The sequence below is a fragment of the Fusarium flagelliforme genome (assembly GCF_020744385.1).
Source record: "Fusarium flagelliforme strain FIESC 12 MPI-CAGE-AA-0113 chromosome Unknown B0J16scaffold_3, whole genome shotgun sequence".
Lineage (NCBI taxonomy): Eukaryota > Fungi > Ascomycota > Sordariomycetes > Hypocreales > Nectriaceae > Fusarium > Fusarium flagelliforme.
In genome coordinates, this window is record NW_025763505.1 from 232,697 (window position 1) to 242,727 (window position 10,031).

The window sequence follows — 10,031 nt, forward strand, 5'->3', positions numbered from 1 at the left end:
TACTAACTGCATCCGTGGCTTCGGAGTAAGCTAGCGAATGATCGCAGAGAAAGCCTTGACCGTGCTTCAATCTAACATGCGGCTCTAAGACATTCCACACTGATAGCCCGTGCTTTGATGAAATCTGACTTTGATTTGGAGAATTGCTCCACTTGTGCCGTCTTGGCTGTCGTCAATGTTTCAGCCCATTAGCCAGCGACCAAGGAATGGGAGCACTAAAGCATCTCCGATCCCTCTTATGCCACACAGAGGGATATCCGTGGAATGGAACGTCTCTAGCATTGGCCAATGGAGCCTCTGTATCTTGATTCAGCCAGTCACAGACACAATCCTTTGGAAGAATTAGCTTTATTACTGGTTGGAGCTAGACGAGGTGATCGACTGGGCCTCCTGTTTAGGTAATCGCTGACCGCTCTAACGCTATGTACACTTCTACAGCTGTAGGGTTGACATCACTTGAGAAGATGTCTTGCTTGATCAGCTTGCACTCCATCGATGAAGACAGTGAACAGCGCATACTAAAAAGTGGATATTTCATTCCTGTTAGCATTAGATGATATTAGAACAAGGCAGTTGTAATGCTCACCATCTGCGTGCACTGAAGGACTGAAAGTTTACTAATATGTTTAACCATCTCACGGTAAGGGTTTTAATAAGGAGTGTATACAGCAATTTTACTGAAAGCTGTTTGCGGTATCCTTCAGAAAGCAAAACGCATGAAATATTCACATCCGAAATTTCACCAGCTAACCAGGCGAGTTGGAATTAACGACATATGAGTAGCATGCGATCAGTTTGACTTTGCAAAATGTATATTACCTGATAGTCACGTCTTCAGAACTCGCTCAGTGACCCGCAGCCACAAATGCCGCTGAAGGAAGATACCATAGGAGAAGCTCTCCCAAGGATTCAATGGATCTATCAGTGATAGCTCAAACCGACAAAGTAGCTGCAGCGAGGAACTGTTAGTGTTTTCAATTTATAACAAAGTATGATAATGCTTTTTGAAGTGTTGAGAAACTTACTTCGACAAGCACTTTGTTAACCTGCAGGATAGCCATGTCCTTTCCAAGGCATGTATACCGTCCTGGGCTAAAGACGCATTCCAGACTCTTTTCCATTGCTTTGAGTTTCTCCGCTTCGGTATGAATCCAACGCTCGGGGCGGAATACATCTGCATCGTCGCCAAAAACATCAGGGTCTCGCATCATACCCCAGAAGGATACTCCGATATGAGTCCCTTCCGGTAATACTCGGCCATCAGCTAGCACATCTCCACCTGGGGGCACAACTTTCTCAAGTAGTCCGCAGAAAGGAGGACATATTCGCAGGGACTCCTTGATACATGCTTGTAAATATGGCATTTTTGAAGCAGTCACGATTGAGACAATAGTTTCGCTTGGTCGCTCAGATAGTAGACCATAAGCATGAAACTCGTCAAGAAGTCCCCTGTGAGCTTGCGGCTGCGTGATTATGTACAGAACAGCGACACGGAGGACGGTTGCTGCGAGATCGGTACCAGCCATCCTACACACCTGTCAGTGAATGTGGTAGACCGCCATTGCAACAGCACTTACATCTGAACAATGGTCTCTGCTTCAGCTTCCTTCTGAGTTATGCCATGACGGATAAATGACCCTAGCATGTCCCGTTTCTCTACCTTCTCAGGACCGAACCGTTCACGAGCCCGCTTCTTCGCAAAACTGTTATAGTCAGGACCATGTTCATGGCAAGTCTGACAGATACCTCGACGATCCTTTGAAGAAAGAACTTACCCTAGTAGCCTTCCATAGCCATGCTTGTCTTCAGTACTTGGCATGATCCATTTTAAGACTCGACTATTCTCAAACATACACACTATCCAGGGCAGGACGGTCAACGTTGTTACGATGGGGAGACCCTTGGCAATGCTTCCGTAGTAATCGTAGCGGTCGCTGTTGCTTTCAATATTGCCAATACAATGACTGAAGCCAAGTTCAGTAACGACATCTAGGGTAAGATTGCTAGACATCAAGCCCCAGTCAAATGGCCTGTACCCGTGGTCATCGGAGGTGTATTTATGCTTGATAAGTCTCAGTAGCTCAGCAATGCGCGAATCCATGCTCTTCTCAAGATTCTCACTTTCTCTGCCCGCATACTATGATATATGGTTAGCTTGACAAATCCCCGGATGGTTTTTAGACTGACCCCGGCTGCCAACTTTGACCGCATCTCCATATGTTTCTCGTCCCTGTAGGTTAAGATGACGTCTTTATCGGGCTCGAACCTCATGCCCTTGTACCAATCCGCGCGCACATATGGGCTGCGGACAGCGCAGATGCGTCTCCATAGTGTCGCGTCAGAGGTCATGAGGGAGTTTGGGGCAATTCGAACAATCGATCCTAGTATATGAGTCAACCATGATATCTTGGCAGATTATCTGCCGGGTCACATACCATATTTCTTGGTAGTTGTGTAGAAGATTTGGTGCATTCTCCCGGAAGTGACCGTTCTCAATAGCCATAATTTGGTCCAGGCAGCCCATGCAGGCCCTTGGAAATGGCGGAGGCGGTAGAATTGACGGACGCTCGAAATAACTAGATAGGTTACAGTAGCAAGAAAAAGAATAAGAATGAATTCTTTGGGGTCATAAATGACACCCAGGAAAATGGAGTCTTTTTCTTTTCCCATAGCCATGCGTAGCTGGGTGCTGGCCTTGGAGATGTTCCCAGCACTCATTTTGCCCTTTCTGATAAAAGAGAGATCTTTGAGTCTGGGATTGCAGTGGAGGATATGGATGATCATTAATATACATCTTTCTGGGAATCTTCTTCAACTATATTGGTCCGTTTAGAAAGAGGTTAGTTCAAGTATACATGCCATGTCTACTGAGGTATTAACGTTAACACAGCTGAACATGTCCGCAAAGGTGTACCTAGCATGCCACCGGACATTCCAAGGCCGAAAATATTCGGTATTGGGCCCTTGTGCTACAACTACTGGTGATGAATACGAGACATGTGCGACTCACCCATGGTGAGCTGAAAGCCGAATTAATTAAATATTCACCTTCTTGGTTCCTGATTTGGTATCAAGGATTACCGTTACTTGGGAAACTTTCCGAAGCTGGAATTTACTCCTAGGCCGCGTTCCAGACGCATGAGCTATTGTTCAGCTGGGTGGGTCGATAAATGCCCGACGTGGGGGGCTTAACTCCCAAGTTAGTAGCAGGCCCAAATGCCCCGAAGAATAAATTTACAAGATCCAAGGTTTCCTCCATTGAGTCGCTTGCATCAACGACGTGACTTTCTGCACATGAGCTCCGCGTTTTGATATTATGCCATCTTTTACATATTATTCCGCCGTAGTGGTACTTCCTACACTATCCGCGATCGGAGTCCTAACGACATGGAAATGGTCTTACAATAACCATCTCTTTGAAGACATCGTCAATGTCGTCGAGTCACCCAACCCTCTTCTTCCAGGCACAAGCCACGCCCTTGTGCAGTGGACTTCATTGCCCCCGCTCAATCGTTTACTCGCTATTCTTGTAACATTTTTCTATCCTCCGATCGATGGAAGCAACCCAACTGCGGCGCTTCAAGCTTTCCATTTCGCTGGACAGCTTATTGCTATGTGGACTCTCATTTTGCTTGAGAGTGTTAGGCCTATAAATAAAGGTCGATTGATTTCGCGGTAAGCTCAAGCTATAGCTACTACCTTTGCGACAAATAGACTGACTTCCATGGTAGAGTGGCCTTCATCGGGATGGTGCTGCAGTTCATCGACGCTGCAATTATTGTGCCACTGTATTGCGCATACCACCTTCTTACATCTGTCCCCGGGGAAAGTGTCCATTATGGTAATTCATTTCTACCAAGAGTACACCACTCAAAGAGCATTCCGTGGTCTATAGCTCTCGGCATGATCCTGCCTGCTGTTGGAATGTCCCTTCCGACGTCAACTGCCTTACAGCAGTTATGGATTGTAATTTGGCAATTCTTCCCAATTCTTGTCAGCGTCGCACACATCCTTCTATCGTACACATTCAATTTTGTCAATGTTCGCAGCCAGGACGGATCGCCTGAAAAGCGAGTGAAAGTTCAGGATCATCTTGCCTTGACGAAGGTTTACGACTTTGCCGCCACAGTCGCTTCATTAACACATGTAATAACCCTCATGATCGCATTCACTAATCAATTCTTTCCGTCGATTTTCCCACCAGCATACCATGGTCTGTTCCACGCATCTAAGGTTCTCCTCCCTCGACTTAGTGGACGCAGACCGATTTACAGTATCGCAGAAGGAGCAATGATGTTTATGCAGTGGGACGAAACCATTAGTTTGTTAGCAATGTTGCTATGGAGCTTGTGTCTCTTATTCGCTGTCATACCAGTGGAGAATACATTCAATGTGTTTAAGTTCGCAGGTGGAACATTTGCAAAGCTCATAATTATCGGTCCAGCTGCTACTGTAGTAGACATAGCCAGGAGGAGAGATATGGTTGCTCTTGAGATAATTTCAGACCTTTAATGCATTTTGAGCACGCGAACAGAAATTCTGATATCTGCGGTAACGACAGTTAAAGTTCTGAATAATCCGGGAATCGATTTTGTGTACCAAAGTCCTGTAATACACTCCGTAAGCTCCGGAATGAAAAGTACCTGTGCGATATGGGTATCACATTCTCCTCCTCTAGGCAGAATTTGACCCGCTTCTCAAGGTTTCAAGAGCGTGAGTTCAGATGGCTACCCCGCTAGCCAGAAATAGCTCTGATGTGTAGTGTAGGTCGAAACCCACACTAACCTAAATAAGAAGTTCTAAGTCTTGGCATTCCATGGTGCTTAGTAATTAACGAAACATTCACTTCATCTCTACTCTGTAGTGGTCAAACCTTTCGTCTACCCAGCTTCTCATCTTACCAGCTGTACCGAGAAATAGAACAAAAATGCCGCGTAACTTTCAATTCGTCACCGTCTCTAACCCTGCAGAGCCTGTCCCCCAGCATGTCCGGAGCTTAACTCACTCCCATGCGGTTCGGCAAAGACATGCCAAGGCGAGAAGGCTACGGATGCAGAAACATCAGGAAGACATGTCCAGAAATGCGGAGAGTACTTCGTTAAACAGGGTTCTTGGCTATAGCCGTGATCCATTTGCCGCGCTTCCAAAACAACTCTTGTCTCACGAGAACTTTCTTCTCGACCATTGTATGTTCGTCCCTTCGTTTATGTCCATCACTAACAATACTCACCCTGCAGATATTCGTGTCGTCGTTCCACAAAAGGTCAATATTTGCCGTCTTTTTAAACAGATGAACTACCATGAAGAACAGGCTATGCGTGATTGGGTCGGTCTCGCCATCACAGATAGCGATCTTCTCTGCTCCAGCATTCTCCTTGGCGCATGCCGTCACATCCTTACCAGCAATCCCAACTCTGGTTTAATGCAGGCCGCATTACAGTACAAGTATAACGGACTCAAGGCACTACGCCATGCCGTTAGTGGCGCTTCACCGACTCTTAGTGCGGTGACTATTGCAAACGCTTGTGCTATGGCTTTAGATGAGGTAAGCTTTATGCTATGCGAAGAGGCTTCGTCTAATATATGAGTAGGTTAATTTTGGTGAAGCCACTGTTGCGAGACAGCATATTCAGGGCGTGTTTGCTATAATAGACGCTGCGGGGGGTTCTCAATGTCTTAATGGGACGGGAGTGGTTCAAACAATCGTTAGTGTCCACTTTGCCAAGCCTTGTAACTTCCTATTCAGGTAGAGAGTGCCGGAATTTAGAGCATGGCCTACGACCTATATCAGTTTAGAGCATTCAGAAGATCATTTCTATTCCTTTGGCTTCGGTTCGTAGGTTTCCTTCATTATGAAACATTGACTGATTCGTAAGCTCTCTCATGAGAGCTGAATGGTATCGGGGCCTGTTCTGTCACTTTTTAACTCATCCGAGCCTATAAATATGTATATCGATGCGCCGCTTAAAACTCATCCGTCTCAAACTCATCCGTCTCAAACTCACAACTCACACAACCTTCTCATCTATCACTGATTAGCTATCACCATGTCGAGACCTGCAACTGCTATCCCCGCCGGCTCATGGGTCCTCGTCACAGGCGCCACAGGCTTTGTCGCCAGTCACGTTACCCGTCAGCTTCTCCAGCGCGGCTACAAGGTCCGAGGCACAGTTCGTGACCAATCGAAAGCCCAATGGCTTATTGATGATCACTTCAAGTCTTATGCCGAGAGTGGCTCCTATGAGCTAGTCACTGTTTCTGATATATCTGCCGCTGGAGCTTTTGACGAGGCAGCCAAAGGTGTCTCGGCCGTTGCTCACATCGCAAGCATCCTTGACTTTGATCCCAACCCCAACAACGTCGTTCCCCAAACTGTCGCTGGAGTAACCTCTATCCTCGAAAGTGCATCCAACGAGTCATCTGTCACGCGCTTTGTCTTCACAAGCTCCATGGCCGCTGCTGTCTATCCCATGTCTGAACAGGACGGTGTCATCGACCGCAGTTCGTGGAACGAGTTTGCTGTCAAAGCGGCCTGGGCTCCCCCTCCTTACGAAGCCTTACGTGCAATGCTTGTGTACGCTGCAAGTAAGGTTGCTGCTGAGCAGGCATTGTGGAAATATGTAAAAGACAACAAGCCTCGGTTTGTAACCAATGTCGTCAGCCCTTCCGGTATCTTGGGCGAGCCGCTTCATGAGAGACATGCCACTGCATACGGAAACTGGATCTATGCTCTCTTCACTAAGAATATGGGGATGATTGACGCGTTCCAAACTTGTATGTTCCACTCAGCCACTCAAATCCGTTACAACACACTAACAGTTAACCACTAAGCATTCTTTGTCGATGTTCAAGACGTCGCCATCATCCACGTCGCTGCCATCTTGGATCCCGAAGTGAAGGATGCGCGTCTCCAGACGTGGGGCCATAAAGCTCACTGCAATGATTTCTTGCCCATTCTGCGCGAGTTGCGACCGCAGAAAAAGTTTATTCCTGATTACCCTGAGGCATTCTACCTCAAATTCTCGACTGATCAGTCCGAGTCTGCTGCTTTGCTGGAGAAGTGGGCTGGTCAGGATGGCTTGAAGCCACTCAAACAGATCATTATCGAAGCTATTAACCACCCCTACTGGAAGGCTGAGTAGAAACCTGACGAGATGCGGCGGGACTTCCAGGTTGCAAGCACCTTAAATTGCACATATGGAACAGATATGTACTTTGGATAGAGACATTATGAAAGCCTTTCACCAATTCTAAATACGTGCCAGATGTCCCTAATTTTCATGCTGTTTAAACAACTAAATAAGAAAAGGCTGCCTTTTAAACAAACTGATCTAGTATACAGCTTCTACAGATAAACGGAATTGGCATTTTTTTCTCATTTCAACTAGGACAGACTTATAGTCAAAGCACAATATATAGTAAATTGCAAAGTAGGAAGTGTAGGCATAAGGTCTGCCTTAGGGGAACCCTAAGCAATGAATTCACTATTGACTACTGGATAGGCCACTTAAACCACAAAATAAGACAATTATTAAAGCTACCCTCTTGACGAGAGGATATATTGAAATTGCAGCGATAGCTAGCGCTCCTAACAGCTTCTTAATCCTTCTATAGATAGATGTTCAAACTAGCCCTTCCCCTTGTAGCTACTTCATGTTTGTATTTAAGCTTAGAATAAGGACTAGAGTGATAATGCTAACTATAGTCATTACGGTAAAAGACTTAGATTAAGTTTCTTTAAGGATTCGGCCCTGAAGTATAGAGATGGGATAATGATAATGGAATATTTCAAAACATAGCTGCTAATAAAGGTCCAGTATAAAGGTATATACTGGAACTCTTATAACGTGAATATAATGATGACCATAAAGGCTATCTTCCTCTAAAAGGCTAGTAACCTAGCACTTCCCCATCAATCACATCAATACAACCACACAATCACACAACCACACAATCACACAACCACACAACCACACAACCACACAACCACACAACCACACAACCACACAACCACACAACCACACAACCACACAACCACACAACCACACAACCACACAACCACACAACCACACAACCACACAACCAGGTAAAAGACCCAACCTTGCCCTGCAGCGGGCTACCTGCTAACATTATCAACAGGATGACATGCAAGTAAAGCTGACGGCTGCATTTGCGACTGCGATACCAGGAGCAATCAAGGAAGCAGTGTCGAACAAAATCTCTGAAATACCAGCGATAGTACTGGTTAAACCTCCGCCAGTACTCAAGAAGCCACAGACCCCGCAATTATTATCAGGGGACTTGGTGATAGTGTACCGGAGGTTTCCGGATAGAGCACCACCAGCACCTGGGATATTAATCGCAGTAGCGATATGGACAGAGGATGGCATGTAAGTGCGAGCCTTCAAGTAGGCCGGCATCGTAGTTTCCTTACACGTGCTTGTATCGTACTCATCACTGCAAGCCACAGCTTGAAGCTGCTTGAAAATGCGAGTGGTCAAACTTGTGTCGTACATGGTGTTTTGCACAAAGCTTGTGAGAGCATCCTTCATCATCGGTACGATTCGTGGGTCAGCACCTTCGCAAGAGAAGGTAATCCAGTGGTCGCCAGGCATACGTCGCGGTGTTTCGTCACAGAGAGCTGGCTGACCATCTGCAAGGATGTATGTATCGAACCACCACACAGGGTCGAGATGGGTGAATTCCTCAAATATGGTGGTGCTTGTGGAAAACTTCATGTTGATGCTCGGAGTTATGGTGTATCCTGCATCTGCGGAATCCTGAGATGGGGTGCCAACATCATCACGCGCAGCAAGAGCACGAGATGTAACCGAAGAAGACTCAGGAGCCGGAGAAGAGGATGGTGTAGTGATGGCCTTGTTGAATGCGGCTGCTGCATCCTGGCCCTCCTTGCCATCAGCTCCTGCGGCCGCGGCTTTGCAGATTTCCACGGTCGCGGCAGGCGCTCCGCAAACAGTTTGCAGGTTGTTGCAAATGAAGCCGGCAATGAAGGATAGGCTGTTGCTTGCGACATGCGGGAAGCTTTCGTTGTTTGCAGGTTTGTAGCCAGAACCTGCAATATGGTCCTGGTCGGAGACATACGCAATGGTAGGGTCAGAGCAGCTGCCGAAATCCGGGCCTCCACGGGCAATGACTGCAGCATGGCTACCATACGTTTGCATCAGCAGCCCAAGGGCAAAGGCGGTTGCAAGTCTAGTCATGGTAATGCTTGAACTGGGAAAGTTGAATAGATAAAGAACGAGGTTGGCAGTAGAGAAGAATGAGGAAAGAAGGACTGATGATGGATCACACTTCTCACGACTCTGATCAGCCTTTTATAACTTTTCTTTGGTGCAGAAGTCTCACTTAGGGGACGTCTTGAATACGACAAACGGGTCTTTCGTGACGGACGGACAACCAACACAGCCACGTGCCATCTCAATATGTCTGGGATACCCCTGACAGTGAGACTGATGTTGGGTGTGGGATGCACTTCCGCACAGATCAACCCCACAAACTGTTTAATTGCCAGGATCGTAGATGAAAGAATTGGGTTATTGACCCTCCAGAAACTATCAAGGTGGTTACATTGAGCCAATCTTTCGCAACATTCCTTCAACTTGCTCACAGCACGGACCGCACCACATTAGACTTCACATGGGTTAACGCCGATGCGAACCGTCACCAGGCATTCCGAGCGAAAGACTGTAACCAGTCAGTCTATGAACGCTACGCCCTTACTACGGTAGGCATGAGCAACACGAATTGCCTCACTGATATTGAGCTGGGACTCGACCCCAGTTATGCGGAGTATGTCGCCATCCCCATGATGGGTGATCAACTGCATTGGAAGCTGCAAATGATTATCTATGTCGTACTTATTACGACCTTATTCAGAGGCCATAATATCCTGCCGACGTACTCCTCGCCTTTGAGCATATCGATTTCTTATCAGTTGTATTCAACGTTGTAATATATTAAACACATTGTATGATGTTATACTAAGCCACACTGCAAGAGTGGTTATTAGC

At 46.6% G+C, this 10,031-nt stretch overlaps 4 protein-coding genes across 4 annotated transcripts; 2 read left to right on the forward strand and 2 right to left on the reverse strand.

Moving 5' to 3' along the window:
• Window positions 1–826: 826 nt before the first annotated feature.
• On the reverse strand, window positions 827–2,676 carry B0J16DRAFT_396286 (cytochrome P450; the record flags this gene model as incomplete). The annotated part of the gene is made up of 6 exons (XM_046132259.1): window positions 827–949; window positions 1,026–1,527; window positions 1,578–1,703; window positions 1,776–2,137; window positions 2,188–2,381; window positions 2,436–2,676. The coding sequence occupies 6 exons, from the start codon at window positions 2,674–2,676 to the stop codon at window positions 827–829; spliced, it is 1,548 nt and encodes a 515-aa protein (XP_045984008.1).
• Window positions 2,677–3,294: 618 nt separating this feature from the next.
• On the forward strand, window positions 3,295–4,512 carry B0J16DRAFT_370099 (uncharacterized protein; the record flags this gene model as incomplete). The annotated part of the gene is made up of 2 exons (XM_046130340.1): window positions 3,295–3,675; window positions 3,732–4,512. The coding sequence occupies exons 1-2, from the start codon at window positions 3,317–3,319 to the stop codon at window positions 4,510–4,512; spliced, it is 1,140 nt and encodes a 379-aa protein (XP_045984009.1). The 5' UTR covers window positions 3,295–3,316.
• Window positions 4,513–4,896: 384 nt separating this feature from the next.
• Window positions 4,897–7,142, forward strand: B0J16DRAFT_361687 (uncharacterized protein; the record flags this gene model as incomplete). Its single annotated transcript, XM_046129774.1, has 5 exons — window positions 4,897–5,186; window positions 5,238–5,545; window positions 5,797–5,836; window positions 6,040–6,774; window positions 6,832–7,142. The coding sequence occupies exons 1-5, from the start codon at window positions 4,928–4,930 to the stop codon at window positions 7,140–7,142; spliced, it is 1,653 nt and encodes a 550-aa protein (XP_045984010.1). The 5' UTR covers window positions 4,897–4,927.
• Window positions 7,143–8,061: 919 nt separating this feature from the next.
• Window positions 8,062–9,510, reverse strand: B0J16DRAFT_336446 (uncharacterized protein). Its single transcript, XM_046127223.1, has one exon. The coding sequence runs from the start codon at window positions 9,219–9,221 to the stop codon at window positions 8,133–8,135; it is 1,089 nt and encodes a 362-aa protein (XP_045984011.1). The 5' UTR covers window positions 9,222–9,510; the 3' UTR covers window positions 8,062–8,132.
• Window positions 9,511–10,031: the final 521 nt, after the last annotated feature.